This window comes from Gossypium arboreum, chromosome 12 (genome assembly GCF_025698485.1).
Source record: "Gossypium arboreum isolate Shixiya-1 chromosome 12, ASM2569848v2, whole genome shotgun sequence".
NCBI classification, from domain to species: Eukaryota; Viridiplantae; Streptophyta; class Magnoliopsida; order Malvales; family Malvaceae; genus Gossypium; species Gossypium arboreum.
In genome coordinates this window covers 249,955-270,928 of record NC_069081.1, presented here as the reverse complement: position 1 = coordinate 270,928, position 20,974 = coordinate 249,955, and the positions used below count along the sequence as shown (strand labels likewise).

Below are 20,974 nucleotides of genomic sequence, written 5' to 3'. Positions count from 1 at the left end.
ATTTTAGGCTCAGCTCAAAAAATGAACCTAAAATTTTATTCAAGTCCAGCTCGAATAAAAATATTAAAACTCGAGCTTGGCTTCGCTCAGCCATGTTAATTTTTCTATTATTCTTTTATATATTTTTAAAAAATATATAATACATCAAAAATATTAAAAATATTAAAATAAATATTTTTTAACAAATTAAAAATAAATTAAAAAACAATATGTACACTTAAATAGCACTAAGACAGGTGCAGCTTAACAAGTAAATGCATCTAAAATAGTAACAAAATTAATAATAAAATAAAAGTTATACAATATCTAAACAATAACAACAAAGTAGTAGCAATATAGTAGTGAAATGGTAGCAAAATAGTGAAAAATAACAAGAAAAAAAATAACAAAAAAAAGTAACCGAATTTATAGTACCAATTTAAACAATACGCATCAGTACGAGTTGATATTGAATTAAACGAATTGAAACACATTGAAATTTTGACCTAAATGAAAATTATACTTGATATCAATTTAAAATCAAAACGATATATACTACGTGTGATATCAATTCAATTCGATCAAGTTTTCTTTTAGATTTTTGAATCATCCATTATTCGATTTAGCTCGATTTTTCATATTAATTTTTATTTTAAATATTTTAATTTATTTTGACAAAATAAACTTTATTTTATGACTTTTGAATATTATTTAACAAAATTTCTAAATCTTATTCACAAATACTTCTTAAAAATAATTTTTCAAAAACTTTCAAATTATTTCAACTATTTTAAATATAAAATATTTATTTTTATACTATAAAAATAAAATTAATTATATATTAAAATTAATTCAATTTCAAGAAACACATTTTGTAAACCATCCAAATCTTTAATTTATCTTGCTCAGCACTAATAATACATACAGACTAATACAACCAATAACGAGACCATATTTACTACCATGATAAAAACTCGTAATTTTATGAATTTCAGAACATGGCATGCTACACTTAATTTACCTCATCTTCTAAATAATATAACATTGAAATAGAATGTCTGCCAAATAAAATCCAACAATAATTGCACGTATCTGTTGATCACTGGTAGTCAATTATATAAATTATAACTTAGCAAATAGTTTGAAATTTAGTGAAAGAATCATTACAACTCAAAATACTAACCTACACACGTTGTAATCATGGTTCTTCTATTACGTCTACATAACAATCCGGTAGAAGATACAGAAAGCTCCATCAAAGGAGCTGCCAGTCATCCTCATGACTGTTGCCATCCACATCACCTGTAGGCAGTACACCAATGGAATCATCCATTCGATCACCACCGGCATCAGCCATAGTATCACCGTGGTTAATAGGCTTAAAAACACTATGAGTTTGAGCAACAGTGAACAAGGGAGCACCATTCGATTCATCAGCTAGTTTGGATGCCCGGAAACAAAAATCATCGAAATCATCTGCCAAAATGATCAAGATAGAAAGAACAAGCTCATTTCATAGTCGATAAGTAGGCCTGGTCCAAACCTATGATGAAAAATTGTAAATACCAACAAGATTAACAGGAAAACCTTTGTCTCGGCAGAAAAATCCAATTGCCAAGGATGGATCAAGTGAATCCAGAGGAATGTATCGTATAATACTGGAGCATACAAGAGAGAACAAAATTAAGGGGGAAAAGAACCAATGTATGTAAAACATACAAGTTAATCAGAGAAAGGTACTTACTCGCAGTGATAAGATGATGTATCAGCCTCCAGATTATCCGAACTCAGATTAACTACCTGGTAAAGAAAATTTTCAGTGTCACTACAACTAACATAAACTCCTCAGTTCGGCTTTAACCCAACTAAGATACAGCAAGCATACACAAAAGCACACTTGGATATAGTCAAGCAATTGGAATTGGAAAAAGCTCAAGTTCGAACAGGCAAGTTTTAGAAGAGTTGTGAGAAAGTGATGTGAAAAGTGAAAGTGTCTAAGAAGAACCTGTCTTTGAAAATTAAATTCATTTTCTTGAATTTAAGTAAATTATTGTGAAGATATTATACCAAAACAGATAATATTGTGGATGTTACTCTTAAAATTTTACACTAAAATTTTTTACATTGTCTTTATAAAAATTGTTTCAAACTATAAATTAAAACTCAATTATTAAATATGTAAATAATTAAAGGGGTAATATTGTCATCCAAAAAATATAAAATGGGTCTTTTGGTAAGGGCCATAACATGTTTGGGACTGCAAATGAGCTGCCAAACTCGTTAGCCAGAAGGGCAGCAGGAGAACGTAAACCTTACTCCAAACATAACAGATATTCCTAGAGATGAGATAAAAGGACAGCAACGAGAAATGACCATTACCATTAAACTTCTCTTCAAATATCGAATAGGATTGAAATGACATTTGTTCCAAGTTCACTGGAAACTGATAATAAAATATTTCTAAGGTTCCCTTTAAACCCACTGCTAAATATAGATTCTGGATTCAAAAAAAAAATGAACATTCTTCTTTTACTATCCTCAACCTGTATTCATGCAAACCAAGAAAAACTCAAAAGTAAAATCAATGGAGAAAGCAACTACGTGTAAATGCCAGTATTGGAAAGAAATGACAAAGTGACTGCCTTCTTGTTTTGTTATTATCTCTTACATCTAACCAAGTTGGAAAATCTCAGACTAATTTGAGTTGTAAGCAAATTTTTAAGAATATGCATTGCTTCTAACGATGAAAGTGTACCAAGTAGATCCAGTAACCATCATTGAAAGTTAGATGATGACATTCTACAGTTTTTTTTTGGTAAGTGACATTCTACATTGTTTATGCAAGTATAACATTTATTTTTCAGAAACCTAAGTTGTTAAAAGGATGGAGAAATCAGAAATATGTATTTAAGGGTTAGGAGAAAACGATGTTGTAACTCCAGTATAAATAGTCTTCTAGACATAATAAGCAACCATTTACACTTGGATCTGTTAAGGTTTTACAATCTTAAAACCATTTTATTCTCCTTACTTCTATTCCAAATTCAATTTTTACCCTTGGCTGAGGTTTTTTCATTCTTTCTACTTCAGCACTGCATGAATAAAGGGCTTGAATAAGATTTAAGAAACAAGTTTCAGACCCTCTTCACTACCATGCCAGTGGATGAATAACAGGCTTTAGGCATCTGAAGTTACCAATCAATTCTGACTTGAAAGAATTCATATAGGTTTGGTTCATACAAGGATTTATATTACTCCTATAACTTTTCACACAAGTGGCCAAATAAACAATTTCCAGAACAGAGTCTCAGTGAAGAGAGAAGACATTCATCGGCAACAAACAAAACAAGCAAAAGAAGTTCCCCAGATGAGTCTATCAGCTTAAGTACTTATATCACATTTAAAAGAACAATAGAATGTAACATATGAGTGGTTATGTCAAGAAACTGAGTAATTTACCGGCTGAACATCATGTGGATCAAGGTAGAAAACATTTTCTTCTTGAACGCCAACAATGTAAGTTGAGGCACCAGGTTTCCCACCCAAAATGCCAAGGCACTGCGGAAAGGTGAATGTTGCTTGCAGCGATGGAATATACCTGATAAAAAATTTAGGAAATTCCAAGTGATTAGAAATATGGCAGTTCAAGTACAAATTAATAATTTATAACTGTAAAGCTACTTGTTTCTGTGAGGAAAAACAATGAGTACTAATTGAAGTATATACATGTTTTACTGACTCTAAATAAGCAGTAACCTTATTTTACCAGCTCAATGCTTAAGGAAACATGTAATGCACTCACATTGATAACAAATGTGCCCATTTAAAACAATTACAGATTTTCTTTCTTCAAGAAGATCGAATTGGCTGCTATGTCACTCAGACTCGGAGGTGAGTATTTAGTGATATGACCATCCTTTTCCAAATTCTTAAATATATTTGGAGTATCTCAGTCCCATATTTATGTCCAAAAATATGTCAAACAAGAACAGTTCAAGGAAAATGACGAGCATGAATAACATAATGGCTGTGGCAAAGTTGGAGGTTTGATAGAAAATATCCTCAAGTAATTAAAAAAAAGAGGAAAAACACTTTTAAATTTTGAAAATAGAAATGAGACCAGCAATTATGGAATAAAGGAAATATAAATTTGTTTCTTATCTGGTCAGGAAATCTTTTATGGACAAAAAATGAAACAGACAATATAGATGTAAAGTAGCATACTAAAGTCTCCACATCCTGAATACAGTGAATAGAATACTTTATTATCTCAACAAGCATTCCAAAAGCTGAATTCATCTTCTCAACATGTAGTAAACAGTACATGTATAAGGAAACGCAGAAATGCACACCCCTGTTTAACTGAGATCTCTCCCAAGATATGTCAAGTCAATCTAGGGGAGAGCAGGGCAGGATTTAATTAGGGAATGAGAGTAAACTGTTTAACTGAGATCTCTCCCAAGATATGTCAAGTCAATCTAGAGGAGAGCAGGGCAGGATTTAATTAGGGAATGAGAGTGAACTACCTCCCTCAGTATGGCTCAAACCTATGGACTTCCATTCATACAGAATAAAGACAGATGCATGCAAAGCAAGAGGGACATTACACTAGAAAGTGTACAGGGGACATTACTGGAAACAAAACAAACAAGCATAAAAATCTTTTTCAAATACTAAAAGCAATTATCAGGTTCATTTATAAAAAGAGATTTAAATTGCAATCACAACCAAGTTTTCAATGACACCAAATTTATTGTGGATGTGGTAAAAAATGATAAAATAGATGTAATCAAACTGCTTGTCTAAAATATTCTGTCAGTTCTGCATAACCTACCATTGAATGAAGCAAAAAATAATTGTGCCGCTCGAAACTTCTAATTATGATATCTTAAGTAATTAATTACGTAATTCTTTAATTTACATGATAAAATAAATTATTCACATTGTTTAGCTATACTTTAGAAGTTAATATGCGCATTTAAAAGGTCGTATAGACAAACTATGGACATAAGTGCTATAAATATATATGATTGAAAAGGTATCATATATAAAGTCAAGTTCACATTAATTTAATCGGGAAAAATAAGGGACGAACACTTTAAATAAATTTCTTTCTCGGAAGACATAATTATTGAGAAGGGGATTCAAGCGTTCTTTGTAAGCAAGGATAAATACACTTTACAATTATGCCACATGCCCATGTGCAACACTTTAAATACTTAATTGAAAAAGAAAACATAATCATTTGCGACCTAATCTCAATCAAACACATACAATCAAGAATAACTTTGATAAAACCCTCCACTTCAGTAAGCATTTTTTTCACAGAAGTCTACACCAGATAACAAATATAAACTTCCACTGAAATTTCAAAATGTATTATACAGTAATTCAAATTAATTGTTTTCTTAAAGGAACATAAATAAACTCATAAAAAAAATATTAGATTATGGCACACCAAGATGTGGGTAAAAAAAACATTATGTAACAAATATATTTATTAAAAATTTATTAAGAACCAAATAAAGCATTGGATGAAAAAGTAAAGTCAAAGATTTAAAATTCATGGTGCTATTGGTTCAAACCCTACCAAAGGTAATTTTTTATTGATTTATTAAAATATGAAAAGACAAAAACACCCTCGTAATAATATAATTTTGTAAAATGAATGACCCTTTTGTCACTTTCCAACTGAGTTGGTGCCTGATTGACTCGTGACACCAACTCTATCAAAGGCTTAAATAATAGTATAGATTCAGTCATCAACAATTGACAATTGTACCAAATTTTAATCAAAATCTCAAATTCAACTAACCATTTTCTTTTCCCTCCTAAATTTTCAAAAAAGTAATGAAAAATCAAATCTCTTTTAGGAGAAATTATTTTATGAACCCTTCTTACCACATCATCCATGGTCTCTACCAATTAAAAATAAACACCATCTCTTTTCCACATCATATGTATAGTTGGTAAGAAGGGAACATGGATGATGTGGTAAGGAGGGTTCATAAAATAATTTCTCCTCTTTTAGATGCCACAAGAAACACAAGCCTCCACAATCCTCAAACCATAATATTTCTCTTATGTATTCATTTTCCTAAGATCTTGTCCATTTTTCTTCCTCATTCCATAGTAGAACCACCTACGTTCAACCCAACCAATCACTCTCATACCTCACCAGCACTATCATGGCCTCTCTTTAGGATTTTCAACTCCCAAGTCTGATCTATCTCTCTCAAGAATCAAGACTACAGAAAATTATGCATAAGCTAAAACCCATGATCATGGAAGATACAAGATAGATCTCTCCATACCCTTCCACAATTTAAAACGGCCATACTCATACCATCCACAATCTAAAGCCAAGCACTGTCACACCTCACCCACATAGTCACAGTCACTCTGTTTCAACTCTCAAGTCTGATCTCTCTTTCAAGAATCGAGACTAGAGAAAATGACATATAATCTAAAACCCACGACCATAGCAGTTACAAAAGAGATCTCTCCATGCCATCCACAATTTAAATTCACAAAATTGTGAGAAAGGGTAGCCTATCTGAATATTGTTTCTTACCTGATTAATTCCCACTTTTATTTTGATTCTAGTTGAACTGCTTGGATTTGGATGAGTTCCCTCAGTTTTGGTATGGGTTTTCGTTTGATTTAATTAAAGAAAAAGAAGAAACTAATAATAGAGAAATATAAGAAATCAATCATGGCTTTAGAGTCCCATTATAGTTGTTAGCTTCTTTTATGCTGCTACGCATGTAGATCACATTTTACACCTCAATTGCAATGAATAGCAATGGTGAAGGGAGTCGCTACCACCATTATATAGTGCATGCTATGCCATAAGGCTGATAATCTTTAACATCATGTTCACTAGTTATATGGTTGCATCAACATTTTCTCACAACCAAAGATAAAAATATTCTCCATATAACTTGGTATTTACTCTTAATTTACCACAACTGGAAAGTTATATGGATCTTACAGACCAGATCATAAATGATTAAACCAATAGCTTAATCATGCAACTTCAATGGCAAAACAAGCATACTAATAAAACATAGAGAGGCTGTTTAATGCTAAAACATATACAATCGAACCAATTTGACATAGAAGAGAAAATATTCCAATCATCTCCTTGTTGAAGAAAAGATAAACTATGGTCAAATAGTAAATGACTATTTTGGGCGAAACTATAATAAAAAAGTAGACGACTGTTTTTTGCTCATTATTGCTTATTGATATTCTACAAAAGGACACTATTTACATATTCACTTCACTCTGAATGCATAAACATACTAATCCTTCTATATTGAATTTATCTAAGGGGAAAAAAATCCATCAATCCAATTATGTGGTGCCCATACAGCCAAGGAGGGGCAAATACTCATGATCCACTTTCTGAGCTCATACAACTTAATAAGGCCATCTTAGGATTATAATTTTAGGGATACACATGGCCTAATTTTCTAACTAAGGGAACCAACGGTGGGATTTTACCAATAATTCCACCAAAATAACAAGTACTAATTAAAGAAGTAGCCATTTGCAAGATGCCTTTCTGAAATGAAACAGATCAATTACTTTGTTAGGATCAATTCCGGCAAACATGTCTAGCATAAAAAATTGAAAACCCACTCAGACTTTCAAATCTATCTTTTGCGATAAGCAACAAAGGGTGTTGAAAAAAATGTTCAAAAGTTTACTTAGTCTTAAACTTCTTTGCTTTGAAGAACCTAGTCTTGATTCCTTCATTAAATTTCACTAAATCAATGCACTCATCTTCAATATAATCACAGCTCAGGAATAGGAGACAACAACCATGCTATGATAAACTGACCTAGAATTTATCCAATGTTGTTACCTAAGAATTTTAGGAACGTGCCAGTTGATTATTTAGCACCAAATAGGAGTAAGAAAATCCTATCTTCTCACTATTAAGTGGACAGTCTTGCAATATTACTTAAAGTGGAAGTCTTAATTTTAGCAATCATAGGTGTCTGGAGATTGAACCAGACTGAAGAAAAATTCAGAATCAGAAAGCTAATTGATACAAACATGATAAATCAATTTACGAAAAGGATAATTCCCGATGAATCTATCAAACATGAAAGAATGAAATGAAGAAACGTAATAAGCTCACAAACCTGGGATTTACTTTGTCAAGTCCAAGAACCAAGGGTACAAGCAAAAGAATAGGTGTCCAGTCAGCTTGGTGTCGTGAAAATTCAAAACAATGTCTAGAAGCATCTTCAATGCAGACGACCGGAGCTCCTCCTCTCTCACCATCTTCATCACCAGAAACAACATAAACAGCCATAGGAAGTAACTGGCATTCAAGGTCATTTTCCTCCCTCTTACTGCGAGCAAGAGATTCCCACGAGCGACACATGGCATATGGGCCTACCCATGACCCAGCAGCAAGTCCATAATTCTTTCCAGCTTCAACAAGATTATGAATGGAGAAAGCTGAGGCCTCAGAATCACCAAACTGATGCAAAATCTCAATATATGCTAGGTCAAATGGCTGCATAGGCAAAAAGGTTAGAATCTTAATCCCAGATGAGTAAGAGAAGATAAGCAAGACCAGGCCTCAAAAATAAATCAATCAAACAACCTTTTGTGAAGGTTTTCGCCAAGATCTCCCCAATCTATGAAAAAGCAATGCCTGCAAGGGAAGAAAACCACTACATGAACTAGCTAAAATAAACCCAAGATAACAGGCAATGATAGCTAAAATAATCCCAAGATAACAGGCAGTGCCAATTTTCATGATCAAAAGTCATACCCTAGTGACTATTGAACATTCTCGAGAGAAAAATAAAATAAAACGAAAATACACCTGTGCAACAAGCATCTGGCTACTTCTAAGCATGCAACCCCAACTGGCATCACTTGTGATTTTTGTCTCGCCAATAGCATCAAAACCTGTAATCGAACAACTTAGAAAATGTATTATCATCACGCATCCTGTAAAGCACAAACTTGATGACGAATACCTTTACGATATGTCATCAATATTCGTGATGAAAAATCTTGTTTGAATGCAGCTAATGCACTGGTGGCATCCACGTCTCCAGAGGACTCCTGTGAAATTTTATAGCAGAGACCTAGAAGCCATATGTCGCTAGTTGAGCTAGATATTCCAATCTTGCTCGGCCCTAAAACACGCTCGTGAATTCTCCTCATTGAGCCACCGGAGACAACCCTCTTCACAGCTGCTGTCCACCCATTGGTTTTAGAAAATGAGGACTTCTTTTCACAAGCCGAAGATGAAGACGACTCACTGTATGTGTCAAATACTGAGAAAGCAGAAGCAAAGAAATTTGACCAGAGAGAAGTCTTTGAGAACTTAGAGTCGTTGGGACCTGGTTCTGATCCAGTTCCAGGGGTAGGTGAGCTATCAATAGAAGCTTTAGAAGAGCAATTCAGAGAATCATTCCTCTCATGAAAACCCTTCATTACCTACTCATGCAGCAGACTATAATATCAAGCCGCAATAGGCTCATATCATAGAATCCGATTTCGATACGGCACGGCAGATCCCTGGCTAAACGATACCTGAGACATGAATGAAACAAAAATTTAAACAATCACAGGAAAAGCAGAGATGCCAGAATTATATTACTGAATTGAATCGCACGATCCCTGACGCGGATTGTTGGCGATCTAATTCGCAAAATCAAGGTATTCGCAGATTTATTTGTACAAGCAAAGAAAGAACCGAAATCAAAATTGAAACAGAAAGCAGAAAAAAAAATGGAAAGCATCCGTCGCAAGTCCCCAAGGTGTGAGACACGTCTGACAGAAAAGACATGGCAATGGAAGAATTGCGGACAAGAGAAGAAGCCTGATTCAAAAGGAAGTAGGGACATGGGATTGATAAGGGTAACCGAAGCTTAAGAGCGAGAAGGAGAAGCTATGGGTAGAAGAGGTAATAAGAGAAAATTGGGAAGCAAAGAAACACTTACACAACCAACCTGGAGAAGCAAAAGATTCAACCAACATTATGCAATGGTCTGACTTAGGAGCTAGCCAAAACAATAACAGAAACGCGATTACCGTGCGGTTGATAGAGGTGCCCACACGTGCGAATGCTGTTGATATGGTCTTATAGCTCTTTTGGATGCCATGAACTGATGGACACCGTGGTGTAGTCCTTTTTTTTTCTAAAAAATAAATAAAATGGATAGAATTTTATTCCTAAAGAGAACCTATTATCTAAAAGTAATTATAATTTAATTTATAATTATTAGTAAAAAATTATTCTAATTTTAAAGTAGAGTTAATACTTGAATAAATTTTTAAGTATAAAATATAAAAAATTTATAATAATTATAATCATATATATTAAAAGATGTAAAATCCAATGTCAAGTTAGACATCCTATTAAATTAAAATCCAATATTATTATATACTTGAAATATATAAAATGTGAATTTTAATATCACAAATATATATATATATATATATTTAAAATTTACTGGTAGATAAACATCCATTGTTCTAAAAAAATTAAAAACATGAATATCAAATAAATCATTATGAGCGAAAAGATTTATTTTAACCATTTATTTTACTATTTTAGTCTAAAAGTTTTGATAAATATCTCATTATCTTTCTTCTTAAATAAAAATTATTAGGTCATTTATCCTAAATAGTTTATAAATAAATTAATAAAATAAGAAGATAGATACTTTTAGATATGTTTTAAGAAACTGAAATTTTAATTTTAATCCCGGATGAATTAGAAAACGATCAAATTAAAATATTTTTAGATAGATCATTTTGACCACTCAACTTCTAGGTTTTTTATTTTGATTATCCAAAAAAATCTTTTTAAGTATTGATCAAGATAAAAAAATTAAAGGTTAAAGTGAAAATGGTAGAAACTACAATAATGCATTAAAAATTGTCAAATTTTACTTATTTACCCCATTTTGGAAGTTCTAATTTTTTAATATTGAAATTTTAAATTTCAAAACATTAAAATCAATTAAATAAATTGTGTCAATCGATTTGTTATTATAATATTGAAATTAGTTAATTTAATCTCCATCTAAAATTTTAAATTTTATTTGATATTTCAAATTAAAATAAACTCAAATAACTCATATTTAATAATTGTCTCTGAAACACAAATTTCTTTTGATTATATGATATTGAATCTTACATGCTAAGCAAAATCCTTACAATTAATTTAATTAATTCTATCTTCTATGTCAAACAAAACTCATAATTTTTATTCATTTCTTTACCCAAATGAAGAACAAGTAATTAATCTAATTAATTTAATTAATTGTAAATTTTTTTCTTTTACTTTTAGCTTAGAATGGAATATTTTAGATTATATGATCAAAAGAAATTTAAGTTTTATAGGCCATCTTTAAATATGATTTATTTGAGTTGATTTCATTAATGATAATTGGGAAGATAAAATAAAATTTTAAAATTTAGAATGAAATTAAATTAATTAATTTCAATATTATAATAATAGCAAATTGATTGACATTATCGATGCATGAAAAAAAATTTAGCAATAGGATAAATAAGTACAATTTGACAATTTTATGTATTATTGTAGTCTCTATCTCTTTTTCACTTTAATCCTTAATTTTTTTTTTACCCTAATCAATACTTTAAAAAAGACATTTTTTGGGCGACTAAAATGAAAACGACCTAAAAGTTAAGTGACCAAAATGAAAATATAAACATAATGCAATTCATTGTTGTCGGAGATTTATTATTTGAATTACTTCAACAAAAATACCTTAAAAATTAGAAGACAAAATTACAATCACCAACTAAATACATAATATTAATGGAAGCAAATAAAAAATCAAAGTTTAACTTTGACTGTGTTTTTTCGGATTTTCATGTTTTTCTTGCATTGACTGGGTTTATGTTTTTGAGACTATTGGGAATGGTTGGCACACATGGCTCAGGATTCTCGAGTTTATTTCTTCCCTTCCCCTTATTAAAAAAAATTAAGTTTAAAATGATATAAAACCCAGAGAATATAATATTAAACGCTAGATAAAAAGTTATATGTTATCTTAATTTTTATTTAAAGCACATGTGATGTAATCATGAACTAGAACTAGACAATGAAATGTAGCTCTCATGTAGAATCTACCACCGCTATCTCAGGATTTAAATCTCAAATTCTTGCAACACAAAGAAATAATTAATATGAAGATTTTTTACTTTTTATGAAAAAGAAAAAGGCAACAATGAAAACAAAATCATCATCACCATGTTCATTGTAAAATGTAAAGCCTCCTATTGCGCCAACAACAAATTCCATGGCAATTATGTTCAATTGCTACCAACAACAACTTTGCATGCACTCTAACATGAGGAAAAGAAATCTAACTGTTTATATTTGAGGGAAAGCTGAATGCTTATGATGTTTTGCTTCAAACATGTTTGCCTTGAGATGATATAAAGCCCTCTTCCTGAAATACTATGCTTCCAACAATGTTTGGATTTCATTTCCAGCAAGGACGCCAAACATCCATCTTCAACTTACCATAAAACATTAATCCACCAATATAAGCTCATTCGAATCATCACTGTTGGAACCTGACGTGAGGGTACAGTCCCAGAATATGCTCTGGCTGGAAGTCATGCCTTGTCAAGATTCCGACAATTGGAGGTCTCTGCATTTAGCACATATAAAATCGATTAGTTCATACAAAATTGCCTGCATTTAGTACACACCAAAATATTGAGCGCGAGAGACTTACCCCCTGACTCTTTGGCACAACACACATGTGGCGAAGACCAAGTTCACGGAAGAGAACTGCAGCTTTGGCGAGTGACATGGTCTCAACAACGGTGTATGGTGATGTATTGGCAATAGGATGGAGATCAACATACATGTCCCACTCCTCCTCTTGAATGTCTAGGTCCTCTAGTTTGAGTCCCTTTCCTGACCCAGCCTTGGCAAAGTCTAGTTCAGAAATTTTACGTAAAACCTTGTTGCCCGCAAGTACCCTGTCCTTTGAAAATGCCTTTCCCTTAAGCAAAACAAGCAACTGAGATCTTAGAACAAGGCCGCACAATTCAGGTGCATCTGAAAATGGTGGTTCATCAATCACAGGGAACCCATTATGTCCTGTATTTTTCAATGCAAGTAGAATGTTTCCCACCTTTTCAACACCAGAAAAGGTGATCAAAGGACCTGTAACAACATCCCGAGCTATTAAATGTTTCATGTAAGGTTCTGGATGAGCCTCCATGTATGGCAATCCTTTTAATTTTACTATTTGGTCGTACACACCCTTGTTGAACATATCACCCATGGTTTTTGAGATAAGGAGAACCAACATTACAAGGGGAAGCATCAATAAATCATTAGTGAGCTCAAGCAGTATGACACATAGGGAAACTGTCATTCTCATAGTGCCACCAAGAAATGAAGCTGCACCAAGGAGGGAAAAGAGTCCAACATCAAGTTTAGAGATTGGTTCAAATAGTCTACCAACAAGGCGGCCATAGCAAGATCCAGCCAATATGACAGGGATGAAGAGCCCAGAGGGGATAGCTATGCCATAAGTGATAATGCCAAGGCAGTAAACAGCAACAAAGAAGATGAAAAGAGAGGAGATATGAAATTCTTTCACGGTATTGGTACTCAATAGGTTGCGAATAGCATCATCATTAGTGTTTAGAAACAGTGAAGCCAGGTCATTGTAATGACCAGGTGGACACTGGAAGCTCTTGTAGTTGCCAGATACATCAGTGTTGGGGCAACTTGTAGATGCATCGGCGGGGCAGGGGATGCATGTAGCCAACCACGGCAAGCCGTAAGAACAGATTGATGTTAACAGGGAGATCATAATAACAAGTAAGATCTTAACAGCAGCTCCTCTTCTGCAGAAACAGAACCATTAGGCTGTAGGACTTTTCATCAAATGAAAACAAGTGATAATTCACAAGCAAAGATTATTGACGGGGTCATGTTAATAACGTTAACAAAATTAATGAACTACTTGAATACTCCAAGATCTATGGTTGAATGTGTTACATACTCATTGATGATGCTGTAGGTGCGAAGGACCTTATCCACAAGATAGTTATATAGGCTTCCAAGGATTCCTCCAATGACCCCTAGAAGTATCACAGCCAGTATATCTGGAGTGCTATATACAACTTTGGCTGCACTGATATCATACATAATCAGTCCTCCTTCCCCAAACAACCCACAAGTTCCAGTAGAGCACAATTGTATGAAACCTCTCAAAACTATAGCAACTACAGCTGTTGTGAAAAAGGTTCTCCAAAGAAGAGCACTCCTCCACCTGTAGACAAGCAACGGAAGAAATACATATCACTAAAGAATATACGTGTACTATCCATTCCAAAATGCACTCTTTTGAAACATCAACAAATCCTGATGAAATCATATATTCAAGCACCATTTAGATCATGATTATTGTTCACACATTCTCCAGTTTGCACCTGCATATCAGACTTCCAAACAGTTATCCAATGATCACAATATCATGCTTTTATACCTTGTTTAGTAGAAGAAGGTGTTTTGAGACTTGCCATTGAACAAGTAAAAAAAAAAGGTTATGGCCTCAATAGCATGAGGCAGTAACACATAAACCCATTTTGTTGATGAGATAGGGGGTTACCATGAAGCTGCCTCTTCAAGAGCAAAGAGGACACCACCAACAGGAGCACGAAAGGCAGCAGCCACACCAGCAGCAGCTCCACAGGTTATTAAGTCTCTCCTGTCACGATCATTTTTGAAATATCTAAGCCATCTCCAAGTCAAATGGTATTTACGGGAACCTCCTTGCCCAATCAAAGAAGCTATGCAAGAACCTGTGTGAACCATAGGCCCTTCTTTGCCAACAACAAATCCAGCAGCCACCCCAAAAATTGAACCAAAAATCTGCCAGATATAAACATAAGAAAATTAGAAGTATATTCGCAACCGGGGAAAACAGGTTTAATCATCAGTCAAAACATCGAAGATTGCCCTGCTGTCCCAGTATTGTTTTGTATGTAATGAGATATGCATAAAGGGTAAACCAGTATATCAGGAGCACAAATAGGTAATAAATGAGAGGTGAAAGAAATCTTCTTAAATACTGGCTTACAATACCAATGACATTCACCTTTACAAAAAGAGTACTTGGAGCCAATATGGAATAAGCATCCACACCATTCAGGTACGCTTTCACTTCGGGAATACCAGAACCCGCCGCTGCTGGAGCAATAAAAGCACAAAGAGCTGCAGCTGATGTTGCCAGACCTAAATTGCAGCCAGCATATGCTGCAAAAGCCTTGTAATATCTGCACTGAATCAGTAACATGTCCAAATTATCATACGGAGCTGTCAAGTAAATCCAATTAAACATCTAACCCACATTAGAATTGATAGTAAAATGATAATAGTATGTTTTCAATTCAGTAAAATAAGCAGAACATAGCATGAATAAATTTAAGGCATTGAGAAATTGAAATGTTGCAGGCAATAGAATAGCTGGCTTACTTGTGCTTCAGCATGAGTTCTGTGGTGAGCAGCAGCTTGAACCCAGCAATATTCTCAACTGCTATATTGTTAAAGATGCCAACTAAGCCAGTGCTTAGCCCTATAATAAGTGCAAAGGCCCACTTAAGCAGAATATACTGAAATATTTGAACCGTCCTCCTTGACCTCCAATCCTCATTCACTAATTCATTTTCTGGAACCCTGTCATACACAAAAAAAGGGGGGAATTTGGGTATACTAAATTAAATGAAGAAACGCAGGGGAAAGGCTTGCTTACTCATAATCAAGGCTCTCAACGGGGCAAACATTAGCACCCACAATAGCGATCTGGGATGTGGTGTTCACTCTCTTAATCAAAAGAGGTTTACTGTAAATCCTCTCCATAACTTCGCTTTCAAAATCATCAATGTCTACTCTCTCTTCAAAGTCCATCATGCTACTATCAAACTTCTGCATGATAACTTTTGCTTTCTTTTATCAACCTGCATTCCAATCCAATCATGATATTGGTAAAATTAAATTCAAAAAATGTTCAACCAAATACAAATGAGAAAACCAGAATCAGCAAAGCAAGCCAAATCTTGTCCACAAATTTGGCATAACTTACAATTTAAATAAAAAGCAGCAAATTTCTTCAGCGAATCCTTGATTCAATTAGTGGTTTGCATGCAAAGAAGAGAGAATGTTCTGCCCAAAATCAAAGCAAAATATAAGAATCAGAGTTCCCTTACCAAAGAAAAAGATGGAAAGACTTATGTCAGCAAAATTTTCTGTATGGTCAAAAAGAAATACAATATATATAGGATTCAGTTATTGTTAGCGTGTAATTGAAATTTAAGATATCTTATCTTTTCTTTTCTAAGAAGTTAGATAATTCACTTCAATGTATTTAAATTTATGTAAAATAATACTTATATTAATTTAATTAAAACTTAATTTTTATTTTATATATTTTTCTAATAAATATATTTGTTATATAATCATAGTAGTTTACCAGTATTAGATAAAAATATATTTAAATATTTGAAAGTAACATTTTTTTAAATTTTTAATAATATGTTGTTCTAAATATACAATTTCTAAAGATATTAGTATATAAAATTGACAAGACATAAATAATTGTCTTTTATTAGTGACGTGAACGCATGCGAAAGGAGTGAGCTCTTCTAGGGAAAAAGAATAATCATCTAATGATTGAAGGGATATCGACTCAAAAAGACAAAAGAAAAGACATTAACTCTTGGACTGTGTGAAGAAGTGGAAGAGGCAGAATTACAAAAATGGAATTTAAAAGTCAAAACATATAATTATTTTGATTTTGTGTACCTTAATACTATTACTTTCCATTACTTTTGATTACTAACACCATACCATACCACATCATTTTGTCTTTTCTTTTCATGTTTCATTTACTTCTCAGTTTTTGAGTCTAATGGGGTAAAGCCATAAATTCTTCCAAATAATTATGCCGTTAACAGGCAGAGGCGAAACAGCCCTGCATCCTAAAAAAAAAAAAAAATCTATATCAACTCTTTAAAATTTTAAAATTTTAAATTAATAATGGTAAAAATATAAAAATTTAATTTAATCTTTTAAAAATAAAAAATATAATTTATTAAAATAATAAAATTATATTTTTTATAGTAAAATTATAATTTAATTTTGATCCTAAAAATTTTCTGATTTCACTCTTGTTAACAAGTAAGAGTACTCAACAACAAATATTAGACATGATACACAAATTTCATGTATTATAAGCAACACAAAAACTTGGCTTAGTGATAAGATTTTGGTGTTGTGTAGTATGAAAATTTAGATTCGATTACCAATATTCAATAAAAATAAATGATTAATGCATTTTTGAGGTTAAACTTGGTAATAGTTCCTACATTAATGTTTAAATTCTTTTTTATCTCAAGTTTATTTTTTATTTTGGTAATTGTTTCTTTCTTACATTGAGGCCTGAATTTTTTTTTGTCAAAATTAATCTCTGAACTTGGTAATTGTTCCCACATTGAGGCTTAAATTTTTTTTAATGAAATATAAGGACTAACTTGGATAAAATAAAGTCTAAGTCCCAATATAAGAATAATTATCAAGTTCAGGGACTAACTTAAACAAAAAAATTCAAACCTAATGTTGGAACAATTATTAAATTAAAAAACTAACTTAAACAAAAAAATTTTCAAATCCCAATTTAAGAATGCTTGTCAAATTCAAACCCCAAATAGTGAAATAACCCAAAAATAAAAATCCATTCTTGTAAAGATTGAATTTAACACTATAATGTTGTGTATTTTTCATTTTTGGTATGGTGTTAGTTAAATAAAATAATGAAAAGGTTTTCGAAAATAAACTGGAAATGAAAATACAAAAAAGATCTTACCAAATCTGGTTTGGAAAATAAATTGACAAAAGCCTTGACCCTAAGAAATTTCAAATTTTCTTTTCCTTTGTCGACGAGCATAAAAGGTTGCCTTGATCGTTGGCAACAGCCTCCCTCAAGCTCTGCTTCTTTTGGGGAGGGGGTGGCGGAGGCTGGGGGCGTTTTTAATTAATTATTAATGGCGGTAGACCAAGACTCTGATAATTTGTTATCCACCGCCTGTATCTGTAATTTTCTCAAATGAAAAATGGGTCCTCGACGGCCAGCCGACTCGCCGAGTCTCGTTTATGCTCAATGTCAAATTTAACTTTTAAAAACTTAAGTAGCTGATTTCTATTTTATAGTTGAAGAAATTAGAACACCCCAAAACTAATCTAAAATTAGTTAAAAGAGTTAAATAAGGAAATCAAATTAATTTGATTCTCAATTTTTAATTATTTACTTTATTAATCAAGTGCTTAACCAAAAATTACGTTCGTACACATATAATTTAAGTTAAATTTGACTCTTTACTCTTTATCCGTTATTTTTCGTTATTCATTTATAAAATTAATCATCGATATCTGTTTTTACTATATTTAAGTGTTTGTATTTCTCTTTAATTAAGTCAATTTAATTGAGCAATTATCAAAAATTATTCCTTTTATAAAATAATAAATATTATTGTAGTGATACTTTAATATTTTCAAATCATGTGAAATTTAAAAAATAGATTTGAATCCAAAATGTTTAACATTTCAAGTAAATGTCATTTAATTTTCAAATCAATTTTATTATAAAAAATTTATAAATATACTTGTTCCACTCATTAATTTAATAGAAATTATAAATATTAAATTATATTTTCATATTTCTAAAAATTTTCCATTTACTTTACTGTTTTATTAATTAAAGAAAAAGTAATCGAGAGAAGTATTGACTGTTGCTGATGTTGATATATATGATTGGTAGAAATATAAAATAATAATTTTATTTTTGAGAAAAAAAGGCCAGTTGAAAATGAAACGTCAAAAGAAAACAACAGTATCTTGAAACTGACAATTTGTATTATTTATTTTCAGGTATTTGTACGACTTAGGTGCGTTAATTAGTTTGCATTTACATGCAACTGACAAGTGCTGAGTCAGACATTGTCTTTTTTTCTTCTTCTATATAATGGCCGAGTTAGACGGCTAATTTATAGATATATGCTGCAAATAATTTTTTTTTGAGAAATTATTTTTTTAATTTATCTATTTTTATTATTTTTAGAGAGAGAAAAGAAAACGCGTCTTACAGAACGTACTTTCACTGATACAACGTGTTTTTCTTTCAACGATAACTTTTTCAACTATTATAAAGGGTCTAACAACTATTTATTTATTAAATATAATTAAATTAAATTATTTTAAATATTTTAATTATTATGTTGTCAACATTATTAATTTTTTATATTTATATACTCAGGTCGAAGGTCGAATTTTGGAGACGTACATAAACAATTTAAGCGAAGGTGCATCGGATGTCATTTATGGACACTTGCGAGATGCAATATTTCTATACATGGCTTGCATGCTTTGGGGGGGACTAAATTGGATCTCCCACTTATTACTGCTTTGGTCGAAAGATGGAAACTGGAGACACACACATTCCATCTTCCCTATGGTGAGTGTACAATTGCACTCGAGGACGGTAGTTTACAACTCGATCTACCGGTCGATGGGGAAGTCGTTATAGGGTCAGTGGTAAGTGTCGATTGGAGTGCAACATGCGAGAAACTACTAGGGAAGGTGTTAAACAAGTTTAGAGGTAATCAGATCGAGATGAGATGGTTGGAGGACAACTTCAAAACTATGAGGCTTCCGCGAGTGACGTTGAAAAAACATAATTCGAGCACGCATTCATATTAAGATTGATCAAGGGTTTATTCATATCAGATAAATCTCGAAGTCTGATACATTTAAGGTGGCTACTACTACTAGCCGACTTGAAAGAAATGAGACAACTTGGTTAGGAATTAGCGGTGCTGACGACATTATACTAAGAAATGTGTCGAGCAACAAAACTAGAAAAAATTAAAATCGGAGGTTGCATGATAGAATCTTAGATGACTTCAATACAGAACCTAAGAAATTTCAAGTTTGGTAGACATTTGTACAACCAAATTTCCAAATGTCCCAAGTTCCCTTTTATGGCAGACCACTAAGGCGGATTCATTAGTTGGTTACTTTGTTGAGAATTCTATCAGGAAAATGCCTCACAGGCATACCCAGATCTCACGCAAGGCAGACTAACATCTCACCACTTAATCAATGCAAAATTCCCATTATAGATTTTCCAGATAACATGCCACAAAGGCTTTCCACAATATTAGTCACATAGGTTTTTCCAGAGAATTCACCACAAAGGTTTTTCCACAAGATTAGCCACAAAGGCTTCCCAGATATCACGCCACAAAGGCTTTTCTAGAGAATTCTCAAGTTTATAGTCTCGAGGGACCAACACAATGGATGTCATGGTCTTACACAGTCTTGGAATTTTGGCGTATTACCAAATAAAGCCATTAGGCCTCACCTATATGGTCTTACACAAGTCATATTTGCCTACAAGGTCGAGCCGTGATCTACCAATCTGGTTTACAATAAAATTACTCTACTGGAGGCATCACAAATAAAGCTTCGTTTTCATAATGATATGTCTGTACGACCAGCAGCATACCTACCATCCCGGAGGCTATACAGTGGATCTCTTTCTCACCTTTTTACATAACCCAGATTTGTCAAGTACTGGGACCATATAAATAGGAAAATATTAGATAGTGACTACACACATGCCAACAACAACATCTTATACCATACAACACCATATCATGCTGCACATTGTTTACCTCATTTACGTATTTGTAGATACCTCTCAGAAAACACACATGCATATAATTACATGACATAGATGAGTCAGGTTTAGAGACTCACCAGATACTTACCTTAACCTTAGTTGGAGCTTCCTTTTCTAATGTTCATCCCAAACCAGCAAAAGCAACAACTTAAAAAAATTATAAGATTTCTACTAGAATCCCCATTACATACATTTTACTAACATTTCAATTATAT

The 20,974-nt window shown here is 32.6% G+C and overlaps 2 protein-coding genes across 4 annotated transcripts; both read right to left on the bottom strand.

Moving 5' to 3' along the window:
* Positions 1-995: 995 nt before the first annotated feature.
* On the bottom strand, positions 996-10,162 carry LOC108479516 (cysteine protease ATG4). 3 transcript variants are annotated; one of them, XM_017782174.2, is made up of 9 exons: positions 9,960-10,162; positions 8,988-9,549; positions 8,831-8,916; positions 8,606-8,656; positions 8,136-8,515; positions 3,439-3,577; positions 1,724-1,779; positions 1,550-1,637; positions 996-1,455 (listed from the first exon to the last, which is right to left on the bottom strand). In XM_017782174.2, the coding sequence occupies exons 2-9, from the start codon at positions 9,448-9,450 to the stop codon at positions 1,417-1,419; spliced, it is 1,302 nt and encodes a 433-aa protein (XP_017637663.1). In that variant the 5' UTR covers positions 9,451-9,549; positions 9,960-10,162; the 3' UTR covers positions 996-1,416. The 3 variants fall into 3 exon arrangements, with proteins under 3 accessions (XP_017637663.1, XP_017637660.1, XP_017637662.1); XM_017782171.2 differs by having other exon boundaries at positions 1,567-1,637; positions 9,960-10,145; XM_017782173.2 differs by having other exon boundaries at positions 1,567-1,637; positions 9,969-10,145.
* Positions 10,163-12,175: 2,013 nt separating this feature from the next.
* Positions 12,176-18,253, bottom strand: LOC108477186 (chloride channel protein CLC-c-like). The gene is made up of 9 exons (XM_017779655.2): positions 17,886-18,253; positions 16,107-16,186; positions 15,777-15,981; positions 15,500-15,700; positions 15,123-15,300; positions 14,634-14,896; positions 14,025-14,294; positions 12,738-13,866; positions 12,176-12,650 (listed from the first exon to the last, which is right to left on the bottom strand). Exons 3-9 carry the CDS (start codon positions 15,953-15,955, stop codon positions 12,561-12,563), a joined length of 2,310 nt encoding a protein of 769 aa, XP_017635144.1. The 5' UTR covers positions 15,956-15,981; positions 16,107-16,186; positions 17,886-18,253; the 3' UTR covers positions 12,176-12,560.
* Positions 18,254-20,974: the final 2,721 nt, after the last annotated feature.